The sequence below is a fragment of the Camellia sinensis genome, chromosome 6, assembly GCF_055761805.1.
Source record: "Camellia sinensis isolate YWXY chromosome 6, ASM5576180v1, whole genome shotgun sequence".
Taxonomy (NCBI): domain Eukaryota; kingdom Viridiplantae; phylum Streptophyta; class Magnoliopsida; order Ericales; family Theaceae; genus Camellia; species Camellia sinensis.
Window position 1 is genome coordinate 130640394 of NC_138966.1, and position 27447 is coordinate 130667840.

At 37.9% G+C, this 27447-nt stretch overlaps 2 protein-coding genes across 6 annotated transcripts; both read right to left on the reverse strand.

The window, feature by feature from the left end:
• Positions 1–1647: 1647 nt before the first annotated feature.
• On the reverse strand, positions 1648–11972 carry LOC145792893 (erythroid differentiation factor-like protein). 2 transcript variants are annotated; one of them, XM_082874758.1, is made up of 9 exons: positions 10802–11972; positions 10539–10660; positions 6984–7191; positions 6333–6906; positions 6004–6255; positions 5715–5906; positions 5536–5610; positions 3049–5421; positions 1648–2337 (listed from the first exon to the last, which is right to left on the reverse strand). In XM_082874758.1, the coding sequence occupies exons 1-9, from the start codon at positions 10966–10968 to the stop codon at positions 2032–2034; spliced, it is 4269 nt and encodes a 1422-aa protein (XP_082730884.1). In that variant the 5' UTR covers positions 10969–11972; the 3' UTR covers positions 1648–2031. The 2 variants fall into 2 exon arrangements, with proteins under 2 accessions (XP_082730884.1, XP_082730885.1); XM_082874759.1 differs by having other exon boundaries at positions 6333–6911; positions 10802–11184.
• A 342-nt stretch (positions 11973–12314) lies between these two features.
• LOC145792894 (putative mannan endo-1,4-beta-mannosidase Dda_0210) lies at positions 12315–26190 on the reverse strand. 4 transcript variants are annotated; one of them, XM_082874763.1, is made up of 5 exons: positions 25754–26190; positions 25485–25606; positions 22393–22628; positions 13322–13524; positions 12315–12682 (listed from the first exon to the last, which is right to left on the reverse strand). In XM_082874763.1, exons 1-5 carry the CDS (start codon positions 25918–25920, stop codon positions 12583–12585), a joined length of 828 nt encoding a protein of 275 aa, XP_082730889.1. In that variant the 5' UTR covers positions 25921–26190; the 3' UTR covers positions 12315–12582. The 4 variants fall into 4 exon arrangements, with proteins under 4 accessions (XP_082730889.1, XP_082730888.1, XP_082730887.1 ...); XM_082874762.1 differs by having other exon boundaries at positions 22393–22655; XM_082874761.1 differs by lacking the exons at positions 12315–12682; positions 13322–13524 and adding an exon at positions 21024–21955 and having other exon boundaries at positions 22042–22628.
• Positions 26191–27447: the final 1257 nt, after the last annotated feature.

Here is a 27447-nt window from a genome sequence, read left to right on the forward strand (position 1 = left end):
GGATCAACTAATAACCATATTTTTGCCCAATATATTGCAAAAACGAAATATTATTTGTTAGTTATTCCATCAAAGTCAACATTTGATGTGATCCAAAAATCCAAAATAGATTTTGAACAACAAAAGTCATGATATAATGTGACCATGAAAATTTATACTTTTTGACACTTTGAAAAATGTCAAAAAATTTGAATTCATGAACAGTGACTTGTTCATTATTCTCGACCATATTTGGTTTAAAAACATGACTTTCGCCAAATTGATTTTCATAATTATTTGGTAAAATGGGCTGTTTTTCTATGTTAACCATTAATGGCTTATGAAAATCACTCATAGGTATGTTATTTTCATAACTTGACTCTTTAAAAATTGGTTTTTGGACTCCTCAAGTCATGCATAGAATATCATTCTTAGCCAAATTTGGCTCAAGAACATGCTCTTTCATTATGTTAATTTCATAATTTGACTCCTTAAAAACAGGCTCTTGAACCCCCCGAGCCATTGATGAAATTATATTTTCACTAATTTCAGTCACAAATGACTTAAAAAATATTTTGTAAAACCCCACAAAATTCAGTCATTGAAGACTTGACAAAAAGGGTTGATAACTTGTGTCTCCATTAGTAAATTTCCATGTCAAGTTGTTGAATTACTCCAATTAAATTGTGTATTTTTTCTTCTACCAAACAATATTGTAATTGATGAAAGTTTGTTTCATTAAGAAAATGGATCTCTTCTTGAGGATCCAAAAATTTTTTATTTACGCCAAAAGATTTTATCTAAGCTATTTAAAATGGACGAATCCAATATATTTTTCATTTCTGACATTTGACGTCTCATTAGGCGTGTCAAAAATTGTTGGCTTATTTTTCTTACGAAAGAAAATATCATAAATGCAAGCGAGTCAACAAGGATTGAAAAATCTTTAAAGATTAAATTTAAACCAATTATCAAGCGATTGCGTTGACAGTTCCTTTTCTCAACGAAGAGAACTTCGAAATTGCCAAGGGTAGAGAAAAGAAAAATTAAAAGAAAAAAAAGGGAGACAAAAAAAGATAACAATCAAACTAACTATTAATTTATTTCTACTCCTATATTTTGAAAATAAAGTGCATAAAATAAAGTACAAAGAACTTACCTCCACTCCTATACTTCGAAAATAAAGTACATAAAATAGAGTGTAAGAAATATAAATGATAAGAAAAATATAAATCAATTGTCTTTAATTTGAATTCTGAATCTTTTACAATGTAATCATAAATGGCTATTTATAGGCAATCAATTATAGAAAAAAAAACTACTTAAAACTACCCACTCTTCCACCTTCTTCGTTTTCTATTTCAGGATCTTCCATAATTTCTTTCAACCTCCACTTCATGCTCTATATTTTCCACTTTGTTCTCTTTTCACATTTCATAACCTCCAAAATGAGTAAAAGAATGTCACATATCCTACAATTAAATAAATAATAAAATTATAGATTTATGATGTCATCAAATACACACTCTTTGAAGGATTTATACCATAATCATTCCCGTATGTTTGAGAGAGATACTCAATAGGTTGAGAACCTTATCCCCACATTTTTTGTGCAGAAATTGATTTTCGTAACTCAAAAGTCACGCCACAATGCTGCGATAAATAACGTCGGCCAAACACAACTTAACGTTACATTGGCCAAACACAACCTTCCAATGGATAAGACTAGACTAGCTATTTGTCTTTCAATTTGAATAAGAGGGTACAAAAAGATAACCAAGAGGGCATAAATGAACCAAGTAGAGCTGCTCTCTCCATCTCATGCTCTATTCAAGTCTGACCGTTTCAATTTCAGACAAAGGAAAATTATTTTAATTCTTTATACATAAAACTCATTCGGCATTGAGTTAGCAACAAAACCATTCCTCTATCTCAAAAATCAAAACTCCAGTTCATCAACCGACATACCAAAAATCAGGTACATTCTCTCTTCATACCATTGCCAGTCAAAGGACTTGACGATTGGATCATGTAGCTTACGAGCTGCTCTCACTATGATGTCCACAACTGGTGCATAGCGTGCAACTGACTGAATTCCGTGGATTTCAAAGACATTTTATAAAGCTCCCTGAGCTTTGCAACATCTCCCGACCTATTGGATTGAGTTTGCTGTGAACTGACAGAAGATTTGTTTGCATTTGCTGGAAGTGTCATGGCCAGCATCCTCTTCAATAGCATCTGCAGCTGACTCCAAAATTTAGCATACACATCTGCGTTTTCATTTTTGAAAGAATCTGAATTTGCATCTTCTGATAAGCGGCGTCCTTCAAGCAGGTGAGTAAGTGCCGATTCCAGCATCTGGTCAAAAACAAACTTGCAAGTAATTTGCCATCTTTAGAAAGGACCAAATATAGACAACAACAAAAACAATTTTCATAATAATGATAATTATATAAAGAAAAAAAAATGGAAATGCAGAACAGATGCAACAGCTGCATCGATAATGGTTATACTGAAAAATTTATCACTGCTGGAATGGATAATATTAAATTTCTCAATTAAAACGAGGACTTTTTATTTCCTTGCAGAGTATGTTATTGGAAACAAAGAGGCATGAAAGCATTCACATATGGCTTCTACTTCTACACAGCAGCCCAGATAAAGTACTCACTTAACAAACGAGTACGCTCATGCTAGTACAAAAGTAAACCACAACACAATTCTCATAATAATAATTTTATAAAAAATGGAAATGCAAAACTTGTATTTATGATGACTCTAATGACAGCAGCAAGAAACAAGTCACCAACTGGAGTATGAGCGAAACAACTTGCTCCCTAGCATTCTACTACAAATATTATTCTAGATAGACTGTATAATTTGGTAAACAGATGGCTGTGAATAGAGTTTTTTCCCCCCTTTCTTCTCTCTTCTGGGATTGAATTTTCTTTCCTTTTCTTTTGTTATTTTATTTTGTTATGTTATTTTATTTTTATTTTTTTGTGTCAAAACAGAAGGGGAAAGATATAATGACAGCCATTCTGAGAAGAAAAAAGTCCCAAAGCATACCGTATTTGAGTGAAAAGAACCAGAGAGGCTTGAGGAAAGAGCAGATCTCTCTATTAATATAGTTAGGTACATCATGGGATGTGTCTCCGGCCCGTAGAAATCTATGGACTTCTGCCAGTTCCTCTCAGCCAACAAAGCATATTGCTTGACCCTTTGGAGACCGCTGTTTTCACCTTTGGACAGATTGCTTTTATTTTGGTCAGATTCCAAAAACTTCAAACAACAATCCCTTTGATGGCCAGCAAGCTGAAAATACGCATATGCTGCCTCCTGTTTCCGTAACTCACCTAGTGACTCATAAACAGATAAAGCCTCCCTTATGGCATCATTAGCCGAAACCTCATGTTTTGCCAGTTCTTTCTTAGCTCTTCTGGGACTAGTAAAATTTTCCAAGGCTCCATTTTCATAGACCTCTGCAATTGTATCTTCTCTTGCCAAAAGCATCCCGAGCCTCAGATATGTATGAGCAAACTGCGTATATACTTCATTCCTCAAGCAGCGTGACACAGAATCTGCTTCTTCGGAAATATCATTTAGTTCCATCTTTGCAGCTCCATAATACCTCAGTGATTCACTGTATTTCAGTTTTGCAGTCTCAAGCACATGATTGAATGCATTTTGGAAGATTGCGTGTTTTCTGAGAGTTTCTATCTTTGATACCATCTCTTCAGCCAATGCTCGCCTTCCATGGCCCAAATTACAGTAAATTAATATGATATTAGTATGGTCAGAAACTTCTTTGAATGAACCAATGGCATCTACAAATGCAAGTTCAGCTTCATCCAATTCTTTTCTTTCAAGCCTCTTTCGACCCAGTTCATTGCAAACCCATCCTTTCTTTCTTGCCAAAGATTGTATTTTTGTTGAACCATGAGAATGTCCGCCCAATGCTTTTCTCGCTTCTTCATAACATCTTAGGGCAGCTAAAAGATTGTATTCCACATCTCCATTTACAGGACCCCCTAGGTATTTGAATATGCCACCATTTTTCACCTTGTTTGTTTCTCGTGAAGCAGTTTCAGATTGATCAGATCCTATATTATGCAGTTCCACACTATCCTCAAATCTTTCAGAATTCTTTCCACTTCCCACTTTACAAACAAGATCATCTTCAGAGTTCCCAGAAAGTGAGTACGGGCTATTCTTAACATATGACCTTTTACTTTGCTTTCGGCCATAGCCTAACGGGCGTGTATTGCCTGTACTACTACTACAAGCACTGCTGCCACTGCTAGCCCTGTCACTCTGGCAGCTACAGTTAACCAAGTAACACGAACTACAGTTCTGATTGAACTGTCCCAATTTTTTCTTTAGTCTTTTGACCTCCTTTAAAACTTCAGATGACATTCTCAACCCTTGGGTAAGAGGTTTTCTTTCTGATTCTGAAGCAATCTCATGACCCTTTATAATGTGGAACTCAACATACACATCCCCAATTAGTGTCCATGCGTTAGCCCAAAAGAGGTAAGTGGAAGAGAACCGCTCAGAGGTAAAACAATCATCACTAGAACTAGAGTTCACTTTTGTTGCATCACTGATTTCCATCAGAGGTGGCAAGCAAAAACCCATTGATGAAATAAACCTCGTATCCTCAAGATGCTGTGGCATTGAACCATAAACCAAAGATGCCAATTCTACAATCTTCAAAGCTTGATGCAACTGACCATTGTCTTTATAAGCTTGTCCGAGTGCCAAATATGATTCTCCGAGTAAAAGAATAAGTTTCCACAATTTATCATCCAGTTTTGATGTTGGAAGCCACTCCCATATGTCACAGACTTCAATACAGTCAGCATCACCACATGCACAAACAGAGAAATCCGGTGACGAAGGCAGCTTATCCTGAGCTCTGCTACCATGGTCCAGCTTTGATTCACTGCTTTGTAGTTGGCGTTTCCATCTTAGTGACTTAATAGCTTGAGAAACATGATGCACTGCTGCCAACTTTGAGGAAATTGGATCAGCAACAGTAGCAACCACATGATCTGAAGTTTCAGAGATTTCATAAACTGCAAAGTTTTCATCATCAGAACCTTGTTCAGCACCCTGATCACTCGATTCTGCCTCACCTGATGCAATCAATTTTTTGGAAGCAGATATGTTTGCTTCCAAAGACATCTTAAAAGAAGCTTCTGGTTCTGAATCTTCAGAAATTTCTGTGTCTTTACTAGGTTCATCCTCTCTAATTGGAGATAAGACCATGTCACGGACAATTGAGTCAGAAGTACTGCTAAAAAAGTCAAATGATTCTTCTTCAGCATCAGTAACTGTAACTTCACACATTACAGGAAGCGCTTCAGATGTTAAATCCAGCTCTTCATCGTAATTTAGAAGGAGCCTTGCAAATTGTTCATGAGCAAATGCACGTACAACCTAGCATCATATTTAGGAGTGTAAGTTCAGTTTTGTTCCTAAACTACTTTCAAGGATATATTTATAGAAAGATGAAAGCTCGCTTATTAAGCATTATTATGAAAACAATGTTACCAAATGATCAGGTTCATCCAGGAAATTGAGACATTTTTTGAAGAACCTAGCACACCTGGCCCTATTATTCGGAGACTGCAAAAAAATAAAAATAAATAAAATAAAATAAATAGTCTACGTTAATAAGAGAGATAAGAAAAGAAAACACTGATGTAACAAAAATAATAATCATTCCACACCATTGAAAGTGAGAGCCTGTGAGCAATGCGGTACAAGAGAGTTCCCAGTGAAAGTAAGGAATCACTTCTCCCTTTATGAATCAGAGATGGCAGGCAGGTTGAGTTATCATCACAATCATTGGAGGAATGGTTTGTGGGAATAACAGAAAGATCAAAAAGTTGAATGACATCTTCTCCGGCACTTTTGTATAGCTGTCAATTGGGAAGTCAGAAAGACATATTTTCAAACACCAATTAAACAGAAACTAGAAAATAGGGTAATTCACACAAAAAAAGCATCACAAAGTACCCAATAAGCGCCAGGATCTTGCTTGCAGTTTCCCTGAAGAAACCTCAAAACAGAAAGGCCATTTTGTTGGACAACGTGGGGATGAAAAGCAGGTGTACCATCGTCAGATACGCCCTTTAAAAGAAATATATCATCCGTCTTTAGAAGCTCATAACCCTGGACAACACCATCTTGATGATAACAGATGGCTAGTTCTGGCACACTAGCCATGACATTATCAAGCCACGCCTCAAGCCAAGTCAATGGAGTAACCTGTCAAAATGGGGAGGAAAAAATGAAGAGCGTGTAACTTTCTGGTGGAAAAATTAATTTCGTAAAGTAGTACCAACCTGCCGTGAAACATCCCATAAATGCAAACTCACTGAAACATATTTATCGTTACTGAATAAAAGCAAGTCACTGCCTAGGAGCATACGGAAGTTGTGAAATTGCCAAAACAAAACCCTTAAGAACTCATCATTGCCAACTCTTCTGCATTTTTCAGACTCTTGCATAGAACATCTGGACTTTTCTTTAACGTGTGAAGCTTTTTTGAGGGCATGATGACCTTTGTTTTTCTTATTATTCTTACTCCCCCAAAAGAAATTATCCTGTTTAACCTGCGTGTACTCTGTATTAAATCCTTCCTCTTGAACAATGTCATTACTCTGTCCAAAATACTGGGAAGCACATCCTTGCTCTGGATGTTCAGCAGATTCAAATGATTCATCCCTAGACTCAAATCGCCCAGGAAGAACAGACGATTTTGATTGCTTTTCTGAAGGAGCATGATAAGCAGGTGGACAATCACAGGCCTCCATTCTCACTGAATGCATAGCAAAATTCAAAAATAAAGATTGATCTGCACATTTTGATTGGTTGCTATGTCTTCTAACAATTTTTTCTCCCTCTTCAACATCAGGCCTGTGCTGCACAAAATCATTAAAGATCGTAAGAAATTTATTGATATGACAAAGGAGAAAATACACACAAAAACATACCCAGTATTAAGAACTAGAGTCTGTCCAACACGATGAACTGCAATTGACAGTCGAGCCTTGGAATATGGTATCTTGAAGATTTGCTTCAGAATGTCAGCTGGAGCAATGATATCTATCTCATCTCCATATTCCACAAAACCAGATACAGCAAGGGCTTCACCTTTCCTAGTAAGATTTGATGTGATAGCACCACTTTCCCAAGGCAAATCTGTCAAGTATATCACAAAAAAATTGCCTTCAGACATCCATGGAAAAGGATGGTTATTTAGTAACTTTTTACACAAGCATGATAGAGTTGGAGCATCAGAAAGTATAATAGCTAACTTCTAGAAATGTCAGATAGCACAGGCACCTTTGGTGAAAAGTAAAAATTGATGCAATCACAGGCCAAAAGAAAAATATTATACAGTCGACTACTTGCATACCCAAATACAACAAGGATAACCTAACGACTTTTCAAGTCAGGATATGGTGCCAGTCATGAAAACGATCCCAGATTCCAGTGCACCCTACCTTATTTGTTTCATAGAATAGAAGTTAATCTGACAGGATAATGCTAATAAACATTACAATCTTCTACGACCAGTTAGTACACAGCTGAGATAGCCTTAATCTGAAGTTATTACATTCTTTAGAACCCCCTAATCACTCAACAAATACAGCCTTAATCCCAATTTCACAAAACTGACCGAACAGAATACTCTTAATAAATTTAACCCAACAGGAAAATAATAACAAACATTGCCATCTTTAAGAATCATTTGTGAAAACTGAGCACAGCTTTAACAAAAAAATAAAAGAACATTATGAAACATCAATAAGTAGTTGATCGACATTGCCCAATCCTAATTTCCAACTTCTTGGATCAGCCATGCGCTTTAGATGTAATCCCAACCAAGTTCCAAATTACTAGGGTCAGTCACATTTATCAACTATGCTAAACTCATCTAACATAACAAGGTTATCCAGGCATTTGGCAGCAACGTTGGGGCGACATAGGTTGTACGACTAGTGCCATCTAGTTAGAGTGACAATCCTTTGTCTACATGTGGCAATCCTTAAAATAACTTTTACCCAGTGGCTCCATACAAAATGCTAGCTGTATTACTAGTTTTGCTATAACCAAGGGATGGAAACCTACAGGTATGTCTGAGGAAAAGAAAATGTTAAATTTCACAGTAGCAGGGAAGGGTCAAGGCCAAAAGTGGATTTAGTGCAAGTAAGGTTTTCATTTGTATATTTATTTATTTTATTTTACTCGCGAAAAAATCAAGTGACAACCATCGGGCGGGAGGGGGTGGGTGTTCCTGACCCCTGCTAGTTTGCTAGGATTGTTAGGATATGTGTGTGATTTATATGATGCATGTGCTACTTAATTGCATTTGCCCCCCCACCCCTGCTAGTTTGTTAGGATTGTTAGGATATGTGTTGTGATTTGATTTATATGATGCATGTGCTGCTTAATTGCATTTGCCCCCCCACCCCTGCTAGTTTGCTAGGATTGTTAGGATATGTGTGTGATTTATATGATGCATGTGCTGCTTAATTGCATTTGCCCCCCCACCCCTGCTAGTTTGCTAGGATTGTTAGGATATGTGTGTGATTTATATGATGCATGTGCTGCTTAATTGCATTTGCCTTATTTTTTTTACTTATATACTATACATTGTAGAATAGTTATGAGCTTTTGTAATGTTAATACAAATTATTATAATTATGTTACAAATGGATGCACCACAAAAAAGTTTTAGTTACAAATTATTAAGGTTATATAATGAACTATTATGATTATGTTATGCATATTAAAATATTACATACTGTTATGTTGAAAAAAGTTATTAACTATTGTGATTTTGTTACCAATCGTTGTAGTGTAGTTTTGGAAGGACATACGGTATGCATTTTTAAAGTGTGTATCATAGTTTTGCTTGTTTTATTTCCTAAAAAAAAATCCAAGTATTTTCATCTTTCATTCAGTAGTACGTGACAATTTAAAATTTTTGTGTACATGGTGCGATATGTAATTCATTACCATTCATGTATTGCATAAAGTATGTGATATTACTTCTCATTTACATTTTTCTAGTAGTAAATCACTGAAATTGAAGTTCACAGAATATATTTTGGTAATTATTTTTTAGTTTGGTTTTAATAGTGATTTGTTGATTTTAGTCGTCTAAATTGAACTTGATCTGACCACTGAGACTTGCTTAATACTTGACTTTTGGCCCCCCCAATATTGTAATCCTGGCTCCGCCCCTGTCAACCATGTTTGCCACAGTGAAATTTGTAAACCACAACCCAATGGTTACAAGTAGAGCTGCCAAAACCAAACTAAATTAGCCTCGCTGAATTAAATGAGTTGAGGTTAGAAGTCCTGTTAAAAGAATAAATTTCAATTTAATTAATTCAATTTGTTCACACGAGATAATTTGAGGCAAAGCTCCATACAAACCAACCTAACCAAATCTAAACGCAAAAGGATTAAATTTGAGGTAGGCCTCAAGACCAGCCAGCCTTATTTACACATTCGTACCTTTAAAAACTTCAGAAGCATATTTCATCAATGCTTAATGTAGACCTGATCATATAATAACTGGTCTACAACTCTCTATTTTCAAAGCTAGCAACCATCATATTTGGATAGACAATATAATCCAATGTCTGCTTGACCAAATAATCTTACAATAATTTTTACTTCAAAAGCTTCCCTATATAACAAAATCTTGCAGTGGCCTCTATGAGGCATATTCGGAAGGCATCGTCTTTCTTAGACAACTGATCTATAAAAACTACATTCCTTTTGATATTATTTTAAAACCTTGAAGCATTTCAAATCATTCCACAAAGCCACGGCACTAAGCTCCTCTTGACTTTCACACTTTTGGTTTGTTCCTATGATGAACTCTCTATGAGGTCTAAAAAGTCCCCAAGTTCAGTTAGTATCATTACTCTTCTTATTCTCCCCAAACAAACAAACAAACAAACAAAACCTTATCACCTGGGTTGGATCCCTATCGCATCGCCTGGGTTGGATCCTTGGGCTTAATGCACAAGAGTACGTTGTACCACTCGTGGAGCCGGCTTCTCGAGAGCATAGCAAATGCTTAGTCCGTGACACACTACTTGTAATTGATAAACCGAACCAAACCAAATCTTAAGTCCCATCAAATGGGATCGCCTACATGAATCCTTCTTATCCACTCAATTCTATTAAAGGCCATTTGGTTGGTCAAATTAAGGAGATTCATCTATCTATTTATTACACTAGCTAGCATCAATCTAGGTCTACCTCTTCCCCTAACACTTCCATATACCGTCATTATACTGCTCCTAATTGATATTTTCAAAAAATAAATACACAATGCCCATTTCAAATTAAACATGCCAATTCATTACCTTTGTCTTCATCATAATCTCTATTAAAATTGTTCATAATTAAGTTCATACTTAAGCTAAAGTGCTGTGAGATTAATCAAACTACAGCACACATCATTCAAACAACACATGAATACATAGGAAGGCACCCAAACGATTGAAAGTTTACACATTTACCTCCACTGGTCCTCGACTGTACAGCTGCAATTGGAAGAATCTTCTCCGGGATGCTCGAAAGCAGCGGAAGTGTGTTGAGATCAGTCTCATTTGGCAGCATCCGATACCTCGGAGCTCTCAGTCTGAAAAACCCAAAACACATAACATCTAATACAGACAATTACAAACTACATTGAATAGACACACACACACATATATAGATGATTAACATACATATGTGTGTGTGTGTGTGAGAGAGAGAGAGAGAGAGAGAGAGGGATTACGTTTGGGTAGAGGGGACGAGAGCAGAATTGAAGACATGGAAAGCTTTGTCAGTGGGGACAGGGATTGATCCGCAGAGGAAACCAACGGGTTTGGGTTTGAGGATTTCCAATCGTCCGACGCACTGAAGCTCTCGGGAGCGACTGGAGTTCGGGGATGGTTTCTCCATCGGTTTTTGTCTCAGCTAGGGTTTCGCTTTTGCCTTCTCTGTCTGTGAATCTGTGTTTACACTGGAATTTCCCTAGAATTGTGGTCCTCGCTCTTGAATTGAATGAGGAGTTTTCTTGCACTTTCTCGGGAAATTGTGGAAATTTGTACTGAAATTTTTATGGGGTTGATGAATGTCTGTGCCGAGAGGCAAAAGTGTTCGGTCGACGATCAAACTGAGTACGTTTGGCACAAGTGTAAATTACTTATACCTCTCTCTTGAGTTTTTATTAGTGAAAATTAGTGGAACAACCCTTTTAATTTTATTTTTGTGTGTAGGAGAGTTTCAAAATATATTTTTTTATTAATTAAGATTCTTTAACATTTTTATAAAGAAATTTTGATTTAAAAATTTCATTCGATTCAGAGAAATTTTGGCTCTGACTCAAATAAATTTTTCTGTAAAAATTAAAATTTTTCTAAGTTAAGGCGAAATTTCTCTGAGTCTTATTTTAATTTAATTATTTTTTTATTTTAATTCATAACATTTTTAATTTTTCTCAATGTACTCTAAAAATGTTCATTTATCCAAAACCAAAAAAAACATGTCAAACTGACCGAACAAAAAGTATTCATAAATGATACGCATTATCAATCTTACCAAATAAACATTTTAAATTATTAAAATATGACTTGTGATAAATTTTACATATTTGTTAAATGTTAGCTTGAAAGAAGTGCGACCCCTTCTATAATGATTTTATTTATGGGATACATGTAATGTAAAGGTGAGGATCCAAACGTACCACTGAAAGTTTATTCGATCACTAATTTTAAGGCTTTGAAATTAATTGAGATAGTAAAAAATTAGCCTAGACACCAATTATCCAAAAAATAAATAAAAAAATTGTAAAGGTGAGAATATTATTTTTTTTTAATCATAGTATACATAATTCAACAATTATAGTTAAAAACTAAAATAAAATGAAAATAAAATATTATTTATTCTTTTAAACCACAAACACTCTAAGCCTCCGTTTGGGAAGTGGGTTGGCTTTTTGACTTTTTGACTTTTTTGACTATTTTAGCCTGAGCTTAAAAGCTTGGTTTGGGAAGGGCTTTTTGACTTTTTAGCTTTTTTGAGTTTTTTTGTGAGAGAAGAATGTAATGATTATGGGTTTGATGTGATATTTTGTTTGTTATGGCTAAAATAACTTATTTTGTTTTTTGTGGCTAAAATAGCCGAAAAGGCCCAAACCATGGCTTCCCAAACGAAGCCTAAACTATTAAATTACTATTACAAAATCTCGGTATATTACAGTGAAATTCATCTTGATCTTCAAACAACATGAATACAAATATTCAGTGTTGTCAATGATAGTTCTCAGCTCTCCATTTGCTTAGATTACAAAACATCGTGTCGTTACTAAAAATGAGAAAGATCCGCCATCTGATAAGATTGCCTAGAAATGACTCAATCAGTAGATGGATATTCTGACAAGATGATTTGGTAGCCATCGAAATAAGGGTCCATTCCTTGAGCCATGAGCTGCCAAACCAAGCTTCCTCCAATGTTGCCTCCATTTCTTGCCAAGTTATCAATGTCTGTGAAGACACTAAGTCCAGGGTCTTTGCTTCACTTCCCAAACTCAATTATAACCAATGGCTTTCTTACTATCTTTCCTGAGTCTGCCCAATTATTTTCTACCCATTTTTGCAAATTTTGTCCAAACAACCTGCAGGGTAGAAATGTAAAAATATATCAGTCATGATTGAATTTTGGTCCGTACTTATCCATTTAATACCGTCCGAGATCTTCTGTCTTTAAATATCACTATTTCTCTATTCCAAATCATTTATAATTATTATATTTAATATAAAATTCAAATATTTTAAAATTATCACATGATTGATATTGTGGGACACAAGGACAAAAATAGATGAGCTAAGAGAATTTTTTGACTTTTTAATATGTATAAACTTTTTTGATGTTTGGATTTGATACATCTCAATTTACACCAATCATTAAATTCATCCGGTTTTATAGGCAACCTTTTATTTATTTTTATTTTTATTTTTGTTAAAGTAATTCTTTAAACTTTTGATTCTAGTGAATATGATATATTTTTTTTTAAATTGAACAAAAAAATTTTTCAAGGTTTTTGTACTTTAAAAAAATGGTCTGTCTTTTTTTCAAAAAAATTATAGGGTCATCTAATCTATAAAGACCTAAAAAAATGTAATTAATTATATAAAAATTCCCTAAAGATTAAAAAAATTGAAAAACAATACAATTAAAAAAAGTTTGCCAAATAGGGACTAAATGTAAAATGAGTAAGTAAAGATTAAAGATTAATGAGGACAGTTAATTTTACCAAATATCAGGATAGGCATGTATGGTAGTGAAATCTATGTCCTTGATAAGATTGCTCCTAATGAAATCAGTGCCAACTTGGTACCTTGGATTAACTAGCTTTCTCTCAGGCATGGAGTCCCCATAGAACCCTTCCATCCCTATTTCTAGCAAGTGTTGGTTATCAATGGATTTCACGTCTGCCGCCATCTCCTCCACCCAACCCTATCATGTTGTACATATATGGTTAGCTGAACGAAATCACTTTTGATATAAATATATAAATCGATCATAAAATCATATACAAAATATATATTGTAGGGATATATTTTCTGAGTACCAACACGTGGCCAAGGTGACGCCGACGTGTCAGCCGAGGTGCCACGTGTCCTGATCATAACGCCGAGGTTATCTCAACAAGGCCGAGGTTATCTCCGAAGATATCGGAATCCGAGATAAGCGGATAAGGCACAAGAGTCCTAGAACGATAAGAGGACTCAGGCTGGATAAAGATAAAACTTTTAGGGAGTTTATCTCTATCTATAGAAGAGTCCAAGATAACCACTGAGTAGAAGTCCATTGAAGCTAGGCTTTTGTTGGGACAAGGATTAAGTTAACTATAAAAGAAAGGCACCCCAGATAGGTCTAAGGTACGCAATTTATATTCTGAACAGTGAGTTTAGCACTATTGATTATCTTTGAGAGATATACTGACTTGATCGTCGGAGTGCCCTCGGGTGGACGAACCACCGCCGAAATCTTCTCTTCATGTTGCAAGTCAGACGGGTGCCATCTATTCTGTTAGTGCTCTCCAGCTGAATACTGAGTTGGCAGTGTGATCGGAAAATCACTCACACAATTTGGCGCCATCTGTGGGAAAGAAATGAGAATAGATAGCCAACGACGGACAGAAAGCTAAGATTGAGGACGAAATCCCTGCTGGGAGTGGAAAACACGTTGACCCAAACGTAGAGGAAGATGGTCGCAATGAGGAAACTCAGAACCAGAATCACGGCAAGAAAGACGTTGGCCAGGATGGCGACGTGCCAAAGAAACCAAATCGAAACGGATACTACAACGAGGACGACCTCCAAGTATGGAAGGATAGATGCCTGCGGAGGGACGAAGAGATGAAAGAGATGGCAAACAAATTGGCAGACCTGCAATCGATCGTCAATTTTATGATGCAAAATAACGTCATGCAACCACCATTCCCGCTGCAGGACACACCGATTCCAGCGGCTAATGCCTAGAAGGGAGGGCAGAAACCAATCCCAATAGCCCCTCAGCACACCAGAAACGAGAAACACTCTCACCGGCCTTCCAGGGAGGTCGGGCGAGGAGAGTCGATGAGAGAAAAGTCACGAAGGACACATCGCACTAAAGAAGAAGACCCAAGAGAACATCGGCACGTTCAAAGGCAGGAGCTATGCTTTGACACAACTCATGGAGAAAGATCAAAAAGGGCCCACAACGAAGCTGAGAATAGTATGCCGAAAAAACTGAAGTCGGGAGATAGCCGAGCTCCAGGGCGGACAAAGGAGGACTTGAGAGGCTACCTCAAGAGGAAGCAACAGAATGCTGATGCCGAGGTAACCTTCCCTGATAAGCAAAGAATGCCCTTCTCAGTGGAATTGGACAAATTTGAGGCGCCGAAGAGATTCAGTATGCCGAGGTTCTAAATATACGATGGTAAGTCAGACCCCAACTTCTACGTTGGATTACACTTGAACTCAATGGCATTGTATAGTGGGAACGAGTCGTTGCTCTGCAAAGTGTTCCCCTCATCCTTCGAAGAGATTGCATCAGATTGGTTTCACAAACTACCAAAAGGAAGTGTAAAGACCTGGGAAGGCCTGGCCAAAATGTTTGTAGCCAGGTTCGTGACAAACAAGCTGCAGCCATCAAGGGTGGACGCATTGATGACTCTGAAGATTAGTAAGGATGAAGGCCTTAGGGTCTATGCAAAAAGGTACTATGAGGTGTTCAACCGAATACTAGAGTGTAATCAAGAGGTGGCGGTCATATCTTTCAAGAACGGCCTAAAAGACGATTGTCCACTACGAAAATCTTTGGCAAAGACATTGTCAAAAAGTATGGAAGAGCTCATGGCGAGAATCGAGAAGTATGCCAGAGCCGAGGAAGATACATCGGGGACTAAGGAGGCAAAGCAAGAAAAAGGAAACGGCTCGCCGAAGTGAGACCGAGGTAACAATGGATCCAGCAAGCAAGAGATAGGACTAAGGGCTACATAGGCAGTTACAACTGTGTTCCGAATCCCAATTAACAAAGTCCTGGATAAAATTCGGAACCAACCTTATTTTAGAACGCCAGCAAGAGCACCAGGAGAGTTTATGGGAAGAAACCTTGGCAGACATTGTGCTTACCACAATGAAGATGGGCACATGACTCAAGATTGTAGAGCCCTGAAAACACACTTAGAAGACCTGGTAAGGCAAGGCCATCTAAGAGACTTTGTCGATAAGGCCAGGACAAGGGAAGAACAAGCAAGATTGCCTCAGGCAACAGCAGCTCCACCTCCCCCAGCACAGCAACCTCAAGTAGGAGGACCTCAGGTAATTAATGTAATTCACTCGAAGGTTAACGAAAACGAGATTCGGAGGGAGACCCAGAAGGTAAAACACCTACAACATGTCTACCAAGTCGGGGAAAAGAGACATCGGGCAAAGGAGTGCCAAGGACCAGTAGTGTCCTTCACTGAAGCCGACCTTGAGATGGTGCAGCATCCACATAACGATGCCTTGGTAGTATCTCTCCAGGTTGGGAATGCCAAGTGAAGCGCATCTTAATCGACCAAGGCAGCTCTTGTGACATCATGTACGTCAGATGTTACAAGGAGCTTGGCCTTCACCCAGACGATATGGAGCAATTCAATAGCCCAATGGTTCGGTTCAATGGGACGCCGACATAGCCACTGGGAACGACAAGCTTGGAAGTGCAGGCTGGCACCAAGAGGATAAAAACAGAGTTCACCGTAATCGACACACCCTCCCCTTACAATATCATCTTGGGAAGGCAGTGGTTGCAAGCGATGGGGGTTGTTCCCTCAACATTGTATCAACTATTGCGGTTCCCAACAGAGCATGGGATTGAGGAGGTCAGAGAAGATCAACTGCAGGCAAAGAATTGCTCCATGGCAGCAATGAAATCTATCTGCAGCATAAGAGAACCAGAGAAGGCAGAGATCGAAGACGAAGACGTGGAGGTCTTAAAGGATGTCGACAAGGAGCCAGGCGAGAAGAATGAAGAAGCACTGAAGAAAATTCTCGTCCAAGAGGGAGATGAAGAACGCTTCTTTCTTCTCGGCTCAGGCTTAGCTGAAGAAAAGGAAAAAGAGTTGAAAGTTTTTTTGAGAGCAAATATTGAGGTGTTTGCCTAGACGCCTTACGAAATGCGTGGCATTAACTCCGAGGTCACTTGCCATAAACTGAATGTTGATAGGTCGGCAAAACCCGTAATCCAACGAGCAAGAAGACCGGCATTGATACAAGTCGAAACAGTGGAAGAGGAAGTAGACAGACTTCTGGAGGCCAAGGCTATTTGAGAGGTAAATTACCCGACATGGCTATCAAACACAGTGGTGGTGAAGAAAAAGAATAGTAAATAGAGGGTCTGCGTAGACTTTACCAGCTTGAACAAGGCCTGTCCCAAAGACAGTTTTCCTCTACCCAAGATTGACCAGCTGGTAGACGCCACTTCGGGGCATGGAAGGATGAGCTTCCTAGATGCCTACAGGGGATACCATCAGATAGCCATGCATCCCCCAGATGAGGAAAAGACTGCGTTTATCACCCCAAAAGGTCTGTACTGCTACAGAGTGATGCCTTTTGGGTTGAAAAACGCAAGAGCAACTTACCAAAGACTAGTAACCAAGATGTTCAAACACCTAATTGGCGGAACAGTGGAAGTTTACATTGATGACATAGTCGTGAAGACCAAGAAACCTAAAGGTCATCTGGCCGACCTGAAAGCAGTCTTTGACATCCTTAAAACATATCGGCTCCGACTCAATGCAGCGAAGTGTGCATTTGGAGTGGGATCTGGTAAGTTTTTGGGATACCTGGTGACTAGAAAGGACATTGAGGCCAACCCAGACCAGATTAAGGCCATCTTGGAATTGAAGAGCCCAACGTCCGCAAAACAGGTACAAATGTTAACTGGAAGGGCCGCAGCCCTGAATAGGTTTATAAGCAGAAGCTCAGATAAGTGCAAACCTTTCTTCAACTTAGTAAAGAAAGCCACAGATTTCTTATGGACAGGAGAATGCGAGGTCGCCCTGGCCGACTTGAAGAAGTACTTGACTACAGCTCCAGTTCTTTCAAATCCAAAGCCTGGGGAGGAGTTGTTTTTGTACTTAGCATCTCAGAACACGTAGTAAGCGCAATGGTAATCCGAGAAGAAAAATGGGAGCAAAGGGCTGTTTACTATGTAAGCAAAACCCTGGCGGATGCAGAAATAAGATATCTACCCTTAGAGAAATTGGCACTGGCTTTAGTAATGGCTTCAACGAAATTGAACCATTACTTCCAGACCCATAAAATTGTGGTGCTAACTGAACACCCCTTGAAGTCCTTGCTGCAACAAGGAGACCTGATAGGAAAAATAGCCAGGTGGGCAGTGGCCTTGGGATAGTATGACTTGGAGTACAGACCTAGAACAGCAATCAAATGCCAAGTTTTGGCCGACTTCGTGGCCGAATTCACACCAGAATCCATCATACATCGGGCTCTGTTGAGCCGAGGTGAACGATGTCTAAGCAAGTAGGAAGAAGCCCAGCCAAATGCAACAGGAAAAAGGAAAAAGGAAAAACTCAGACCCTGCAGCATTTACATCGGCGACTCCTTTCGACTGTTTGTCGATGGGAGCTCAAACCGACAAGGAGCGGGGGCAAGAGTAGTATTGGTATCTCCAGATGGAGAGATATTGGAACAGTCCATTCGATTGGTGTTCAAGGCCTCAAACAATGAAGTAGAGTATGAAGCATTGATTGCAGGACTAAAACTGGCGGTAGCAGCAGAAACAGATGAAATGATAGTCTTCTGTGACTCCCAGCTCATAGTCAACCAGACAACAGGCGAGTTTGCAGCCCAAGATGAAAGGATATCAGCCTACGCAAAGGAAGTCAAGAGGTTAATGGCCTTGTTTCAGAATTGCCGACTACATCAGGTTAGCCGAGGTGATAACAGTTACGCCGATGCACTGGCCAATCTGGCTAGTGCAATTCAACCTAGAAAAACAAGGACGATAATGGTCGAATACCTGTCGGGCCCGAGCATTGAACCACCGATCGCAGAGCACGAAGCAATGTGTGTGGCTATGGGGCCAAGCTGGATGGATGCAATTGTAGCATTCTTAAAGGAAGAGAAGCTGCCAAATGACCACAAAGAGGCACACAAGATCAGATTGAAGTCGGCAAGATTCAGTTTGATAGCAGAAGGACATCTTTACAGAAGATCCTTCACTAGACCCCTTCTAAGGTGTGTACATCCCTCACAAGTTGAAGATTTTTTATATGAAATACATGAAGGAGTATGTGGAAGCCACGCTGGGGGCAGATCACTTGCCCATAGGGCCATTACGCAGGGGTATTGGTGGCCCAACATGCAGAGAGATGCAGAAGCCTATGTGAAAAAGTGTGAAAAGTGCCAAAGGTTTGCACCCCTGATACACCAACCAGCAGCAGACCTGAACCCAGTATCCAGTCCTTGGCCGTTTGCCCAATGGGGAATGGCTCTCATTGGGCAACTGCCCTAAGTAACTGGACAAAAGAAGTACCTGCTGGTAGCAACAGATTACTTCACCAAGTGGATAGAAGCTGAGCCCCTAGCCAAGATTCGAGATGTGGACGTGAAGAACTTCATATGAAGGAACATCATCACCAGATTTGGGATTCCGAGAGCAATAGTTGCCGACAACGGAACACAATTTGACAATAAGCTAATCAAGAGCTTCTGTACAAAGTTCAAAATCAAGAATTACTTTTCTACCCTGAGTTTTCCCCAGAGCAATGGACAAGCAGAAGCATCCAACAAAGTCATCTTGGATAGGATTAAGAGGTTGCAAGCAGCAGAGAGAAAATGGGTGGATGAACTGCCAAGTGTACTTTGGGCATATCGGACTACGCCAAGAAGATCAACAGGGGAATCCTCCTTTGCCATGGCCTATGGCACAAAAGCTGTCATTTTACTGGAGGTCGGCATACCAGAGATCAGAACCTAAGAAGTAGAGAACGAGACTAATGATATACTCTTAGCCCGAGACCTGGATCTACTGGAAGAAATAAGGGAGATAGTTGCAATTCAGCTCGCAGCATACCAGCAGCAGCTTGCCAGGGCTTACAATAAAAGGGTTAACCCAAGGGAGTTCCAAGTCGGCGACCTAGTCTTGAGAAAAGTCGTTAGCAACAAGAAGGATCCTAGGGAGGGCAAGCTTGGCCTAAATTAGGAAGGACCCTACAAAATCACTTCGATATTGGGCAATGGGGCATATCGGCTTGAAGATAATGAAGGCAAAGAGTTGCCAAGACCCTGGAATACTTGTAATCTGAAATTTTTCTATCATTAGATTTTCCTTATTTTTTGCCAACGTAATGAATAAAATTCTAGTAGAATTCTTCTACATTTATGACTGATAAGATACTTGCCGATGTTCTAGAATACATGCGTAATGAAAACCCAAGTGGAACTTAAATTCACATTAGGGGGCAGAGAGTTGGAAAACGGTTTTAACACTTGTTGAAACTTGAGAAAAGTTTACAAGTTGAAGTTAAACCGAGATTATGTTTAACACTTGTTAAAACTTAAAAAGTTTACAAGTTGAAATTAAACCGAAATTATGTTTAACACTTGTTGAAACTTGAGAAAAGTTTACAAGCTGAAGTTAAACCGAGATTATGTTTTACACTTGTTGAAACTTAAAAAGTTTACAAGTTGAAATTAAACCGAAAGTATGTTTAACACTTGTTAAAACTTAAAAAGTTTACAAGTTGAAGTTAAACCGAGATGATGTTTAATACTTGTTGAAACTTAAAAAGTTTACAAGTTGAAATTAAACCGAAATTATATTTAACACTTGTTGAAACTTAAAAGGTTTACAAGTTGAAGTTAAACCGAGATGATGTTTAACACTTGTTGAAACTTGAGAAAAGTTTACAAGTTGAAGTTAAACCGAGATGATGTTTAAACACTTGTCGAAACTTAAAAAGTTTACAAGTTGAAATTAAACCAAGATGATGTTTAACACTTGTTGAAACTTGAGAAAAATTTACAAGTTGAAATTAAGCCAAAATTATGTTTAACACTTGTTGAAACTTAAAAAGTTTACAAGTTGAAGTTAAACCGAAATGATGTTTAACACTTGTTGAAACTTGGGAAAAGTTTACAAATTAAAGTTAAACCGAGATGATGTTTAACACTTGTCGAAACTTGAAAAAAGTTTACAAGTTGAAGTTAAACCGAGATGATGTTTAAAACTTGAGAAAAGTTTGCAAGTTGAAATTAAACCAAAGTTACACACTTGTTGAAATTTGAGAAAAAATTACAAGTTAAAACCAAAGTTGTATTAAGCTAAGTACCGGCCGATGTAAGCCGTGGTGTTTCACCCCGAGAAGGTTGCACAAGACTAAGGTGCATTTTGAAGACACAAACTTATTCTAAGTATAAAAGTCATACAAGAGCAATAAAAGAAAGACAAACACGCAAGCATCCAAGAAAGAAATAAGTTGTATTCATAAGAAGGCATATCGGCCATATGAAGAGTTTACACCGTCCCAAAAACAAAAAAGTACAAAGGGCAAAAAACAAAGGAAAAAGATGCCAAAATTAAGATTCTTCAGCATCATTAGCAGGCTGGTCTGGATCTCGAAAGACTGCTGGGAGGACATCTCAGCCGCCTTTTCAGCCGCAAGCTCAGCGTCAATTTCTTGAAGGGTTTGATCGAGACTCTTGTCGGCAAAAGGCACGACCGATGACGCCTTCTCAGAAGTGACATCCTTGGGAACCTCCTCGGGAACCTCCTCGCCCTCCTCATCTTGAGTCAAGTTCAGGACTTGCTCATTTAAAGAAGGGGACTTGGTCCCAGCAGCCTCCTTTGATTTCCTCACTTAGGTCTTCTCCTCAGACTCAGATTCGTCGTTGGATTGACTTGGAGTTGGAGGGAATGGAAGAGGAATGACGTCGGAATTCCTGAGGGGCGAGTCCTTGGGTACTTCAAGCTTTTTTAGAAGAGACATCCAACCAAGGGTGAAACCCTTGTTGCATGCCTGCTTCACCTGCTTTTCATAGTCTGTCGTGACATCGGCCACCCCCTCGTTATAGCCCTTCTTATCGGCGGCCTTGACTTCAGCCTCTTTTGTGGCCAGGGCTTCTTGAAGTTCCTTCTGGGCCTGGGTCATCTTTTCTTTGGCCACTCTCTTTTCGACCTCAAGAACCTTCTTAATGGCCTCGGCAGATTCTGCTTTTTCTTTGGCAACATTTTGGGCCTTGATAGCAGCCTCAGCTTGATCCTCCAAGGTCTTCATCTGTGATTGTAAGCTTTTGTTGGCCTTTTGCAAACTGGCAACTTCTCTCTTCTTATCGGCCAGTTCTTTCCGGTTCTCAAAGGATTGTACTGAGAAGGAATGAGCATGCTGGATGGCCTAAAAGTGAACAAGACAAAAGTTATTAGAAAATTTTCTAAGTACAAGAAAGAAAGAAAGAAAAATGACCAAATAAAGACACTCACTTGGATAGAGCGCTGGAGCATCAGAGCATAGTTCTCATATTCACTCAACTCGGCGTTTCGGTCGAGATCACCGGGAAGAAGTAGAGCAGTACTAAGGGCAACGCCGACATTAATGTCATCAGCGCTATCGCTGGCCTGAACTGGCTTATCCTCCAGTGTGATTTGGGGAGCCCAGGGGAAATCCTGCTTTCGAGACCCCGATGTGGTTGCAGCAGATGACCTCGGCTTCTTTGATTTTGGGGAATCGGATGGTTGGCCCTCGGCTGGCCTCTTCTCGGCAACAGATGTAGTTCTCTCGCTTGAAGCTAATTTCGAGATTGGCAAAGTATTTTCAGTGTTAATTTGAGTCACCTTTGTCTTTGGCTGAGTCTTCTTGATCCTTTTTGTCTTCGACTTTGGCTGGGTTGGTGCTGATTGGGCATCAACTGAATTAGGAATATTGGCCAAAAGATCTTTAGCAACTGCTTTTTGGCGGCCCATTTCAGCAGCAAAAACTGATCGGCGTCGTCGACAGCGTTGGGATATCGGGATCAGATATGGAGCCGAGGTAGATGACTGCTCAGCGGGATCAGAGGTCGATCCTTGATCTGAAGTTATTACATTCTTTAGAACCCCTTAATCACTCAAACAAATACAGCCTTAATCCCAATTTCACAAAACTAACTGAACAGAATAATTTTAATAAATTTAACCCAACAGGAAAATAATAACAAACATTGCCATCTTTAAGAATCATTTGTGAAAACTGAGCACAGCTTTAACAAAGAAAAAAAAACGAGTAAATTATGAAACATCAATAAGTAGTTGATCGACATTGCCCAATCCTAATTTCCAACTTCTTGGATCAGCCATGCGCTTTAGATGTAATCCCAACCAAGTTCCATATTACTAGGGTCAGTCACATTTATCAACTATGCTGAACTCATCTAACATAACAAGGTTATCCAGGCATTTGGTAGCAACGTTGGGGCGACATAGGTTGTACAACTAGTGCCATCTAGTTAGAGTGACAATCCTTTGTCTACATGCGGCAATCCTTAAAATAACTTTTACCCAGTGGCTCCATACAAAATGCTAACTGTATTACTAGTTTTGCTATAACCAAGGGATAGAAACCTACAGGTATGTCTGAGGAAAAGAAAATGTTAGATTTCACAGTAGCAGGGAAGGGTCAAGGCCAAAAGTGGATTTAGTGCAAGTAAGGTTTTCATTTGTATATTTATTTATTTTATTTTACTCGCAAAAAAATCAAGTGACAACCATCGGGCGAGGGGGTGGGTGTTCCTGACCCCTGCTAGTTTGCTAGGATTGTTAGGATATGTATGTGATTTATATGATGCATGTGCTGCTTAATTGCATTTGCCCCCCCACCCCTGCTAGTTTGTTAGGATTGTTAGGATATGTGTGTGATTTATATGATGCATGTGCTGCTTAATTGCATTTGCCCCCCCACCCCTGCTAGTTTGCTAGGATTGTTAGGATATGTGTGTGATTTATATGATGCATGTGCTGCTTAATTGCATTTGCCTTATTTTTTTTTTACTTATATACTATATATTGTAGAATAGTTATGAGCTTTTGTAATGTTAATACAAATTATTATAATTATGTTACAAATGGATGCACCACAAAAAAGTTTTAGTTACAAATTATTAAGGTTATATAATGAACTATTATGATTATGTTATGAATATTAAAATATTACATATTGTTATGTTAAAAAAAGTTATTAACTATTGTGATTTTGTTACCAATCGTTGTAGTGTAGTTTTGAAAGGACATACGGTATACATTTTTAAATTGTGTACCATAGTTTTGCTTGTTTTATTTCCTAAAAAAAAATCCAAGTATTTTCATCTTTCATTAAGTAGTAAGTGACAATTTAAAATTTTTGTGTACATGGTGCGATATGTAATTCATTACCATTCATGTATTGCATAAAGTATGTGATATTACTTCTCATTTACATTTTTTTAGTAGTAAATCACTGAAATTGAAGTTCACGGAATATACTTTGGTAATTATTTTTTAGTTTGGTTTTAATAGTGATTTGTTGATTTTAGTTGTCTAAATTGAACTTGATCTGACCACTTAGACTTACTTAATACTTGACTTTTGGCCCCCCCAATATTGTTATCCTGGCTCCGCCCCTGTCAACCATGTTTGCCACAGTGAAATTTGTAAACCACAACCTAATGGTTACAAGTAGAGCTGCCAAAACCAAACTAAATTAGCCTCGCTGAATTAAATGAGATGAGGTTAGAAGTCCTGTTAAAAGAATAAATTTCAATTTAATTAATTCAATTTGTTCACACGAGATAATTTGAGGCAAAGCTCCATACAAACCAACCTAACCAAATCTAAATGCAAAAGGATTAAATTTGAGGTAGGCCTCAAGACCAGCCAGCCTTATTTACACATTCATACCTTTAAAAACTTCAGAAGCATATTTCATCAATGCTTAATGTAGACCTGATCATATAATAACTGGTCTACAACTCTCTATTTTCAAAGCTAGCAACCATCATATTTGGATAGACAATGTAATCCAATGTCGGCTTGACCAAATGATCTTACAATAATTTTTACTTCAAAAGTTTCCCTATATAACAAAATCTTGCAGTGGCCTCTATGAGGCATATTCGGAAGGCATCGTCTTTCTTAGACAATTGATCTATAAAAACTACATTCCTTTTGATATTATTTTAAAACCTTGAAGCATTTCAAATCATTCCACAAAGCCACGGCACTAAGCTCCTCTTGACTTTCACACTTTTGGTTTGTTCCTATGATGAACTCTCTATGAGGTCTAAAAAGTCCCCAAGTTCAGTTAGTATCATTACTCTTCTTATTCTCCCCAAACAAACAAACAAACAAACAAAACCTTATCACCTAGGTTGGATCCCTATCGCATCGCCTGGGTTGGATCCTTGGGCTTAATGCACAAGAGTACGTTGTACCACTCGTGGAGCCGGCTTCTCGAGAGCATAGCAAATGCTTAGTCCATGACACACTACTTGTAATTGATAAACCGAACCAAACCAAATCTTAAGTCACATCAAATAGGATCGCCTACATGAATCCTTCTTATCCACTCAATTCTATTAAAGGCCATTTGGTTGGTCAAATTAAGGAGATTCATCTATCTATTTATTACACTAACTAGCATCAATCTAGGTCTACCTCTTCCCCTAACACTTCCATATACCGTCATTATACTGCTCCTAATTGATATTTTCTAAAAATAAATACACAATGCCCATTTCAAATTAAACATGCCAATTCCTTACCTTTGTCTTCATCATAATCTCTATTAAAATTGTTCATAATTAAGTTCATACTTAAGCTATGCTGTGAGATTAATCAAACTACAGCACACATCATTCAAACAACACATGAATACATAGGAAGGCACCCAAACGATTGAAAGTTTACACATTTACCTCCACTGGTCCTCGACTGCACAGCTGCAATTGGAAGAATCTTCTCCGGGATGCTCGAAAGGAGCGGAAGTGTGTTGAGATCAGTCTCATTTGGCAGCATCCGATACCTCGGAGCTCTCAGTCTGAAAAACCCAAAACACATAACAACTAATACAGACAATTACAAACTACATTGAATAGACACACACACATATATAGATGATTAACATACATATGTGTGTGTGTGTGTGTGTGTGTGAGAGAGAGAGAGAGAGAGAGAGAGGGATTACGTTTGGGTAGAGGGGACGAGAGCAGAATTGAAGACATGGAAAGCTTTGTCAGTGGGGACAGGGATTGATCCGCAGAGGAAACCAACGGGTTTGGGTTTGAGGATTTCCAATCGTCCGACGCACTGAAGCTCTCGGGAGCGACTGGAGTTCGGGGATGGTTTCTCCATCGGTTTTTGTCTCAGCTAGGGTTTCGCTTTTGCCTTCTCTGTCTGTCAATCTGTGTTTACACTGGAATTTCCCAAGAATTGTGGTCCTCGCTCTTGAATTGAATGAGGAGTTTTCTTGCACTTTCTCGGGAAATTGTGGAAATTTGTACTGAAATTTTTATGGGGTTGATGAATGTCTGTGCCGTGAGGCTAATATGTTTGGGAAGCTAGGAGAGGATAGAGGAGAAATATTTGCTTAAAAGTCACAAGAGAAAAAAAACGAAATGAAATGTTTGTAATTTTTTTTTTTTTTTTGGTTTAAATAAGAAAGAAATAAAAAAAAAATAGTTGTGATTTTTCTCATTTTTGTTTGGTTAGATTTCATTAAGAAAAAAGAAAAAAAATTATTTTATGTTATGTTATTAAAATAACCTTTTTATATTTTCAATTATTTTTTTATTTTTATTTTTATAGAGGTAAAATTGGTATTATGAAAATAATAATTTCTTTTTTCTCTCAATCTCTCTACTTTTGGGAAGATTAAAAATGAGTCTTATAAGATAAATGAGTTTCTCTCCATTTCTATCAATTTCTTCTCATTTATTTTCATTTAAATTATCTAAACAAGTAAAAGAAATACATATCTTTTCATTTCTTGTTTTTTTCTCTCCAAATCACTCAATCCAAACATATGGTAAAGTGTTCGGTCGACGTTCAAACAAAGTACGTTTGGGCACAAGTGTAAATTACTTATAATCTCTTGAGTTTTTATTAGTGAAAATTAGTGGAACAACCCTTTTAATTTTTTTTTTGTGTGTAGGAGAGTTTCAAAATATTTTTTTTTATTAATTAAGATTTTTTAACATTTTTACAGAGAAAATTTGATGTAAAAAAAGTTCACTCGATTCAGAGATATAGCGATCCCGATTTTACCTTCATTGTTTAATTGTAATATATGACAACTTTTCAAAGATTATGCATGATTATACTAGATTCATCTCATTAGTAAGATACATGTACATCAATTAGATGGTGACTAATCATTGATACCTATTTATACAATGTATAGAAGACTAATGCTAATACATTGAATGTGATGGATTTATTATGAATGAATCTTAGAGATGCATTATGTATCTATTATGAATATGTAAAGTACATTAATCTATCTAATGAATTCATTAATATAGAAGATGCATTATGTATCATGAATGTATGAGATACATTAATCAATTTAATGAAGTTCATTGAATGAATAACTTGAGAGTTTCTCTATCTAGACTACATCTTCTCTCTATAAATACATCTAGTTCTAGTGATCTTCTACCCTAGTTCCTTTGTATTGAGTGTGGAGCTTCCTTTGATCTTCATTTTAATCTGAAAGTTTGGCGATTTGGAGCACTTTGATTTTTGGCCTTCATCTTCTCCATTTGAGGTAGGGATTTCTTTGTTCTTTTTCAATACTCCGTCTATAGATAGACATGTGGTAATTTTGTATTGCATGAAAATCATATCTGTGTTGGATTTGTTTGAAAATCATGAGGAGAA

What these genes read in the sequence shown, in the direction of transcription:
- LOC145792894 (XM_082874760.1), bottom strand. Translation starts at nt 25,920, where the DNA reads ATGGAGAAACCATCCCCGAACTCCAGTCGCTCCCGAGAGCTTCAGTGC. An exon ending in CTCGTCCCCTCTACCCAAAC is followed by an intron (nt 25,607 to 25,753) that starts GTAATCCCTCTC and finishes TGGGTTTTTCAG; the next exon opens with ACTGAGAGCTCCGAGGTATC. An exon ending in GCAGTCGAGGACCAGTGGAG is followed by an intron (nt 22,656 to 25,484) that starts GTAAATGTGTAA and finishes TGAGTGATTAAG; the next exon opens with GGGTTCTAAAGAATGTAATA.
- LOC145792893 (XM_082874758.1), bottom strand. Translation starts at nt 10,968, where the DNA reads ATGGAGAAACCATCCCCGAACTCCAGTCGCTCCCGAGAGCTTCAGTGC. An exon ending in ACAGTCGAGGACCAGTGGAG is followed by an intron (nt 7,192 to 10,538) that starts GTAAATGTGTAA and finishes TATACTTGACAG; the next exon opens with ATTTGCCTTGGGAAAGTGGT. An exon ending in AAGATCCTGGCGCTTATTGG is followed by an intron (nt 5,907 to 6,003) that starts GTACTTTGTGAT and finishes CCCAATTGACAG; the next exon opens with CTATACAAAAGTGCCGGAGA.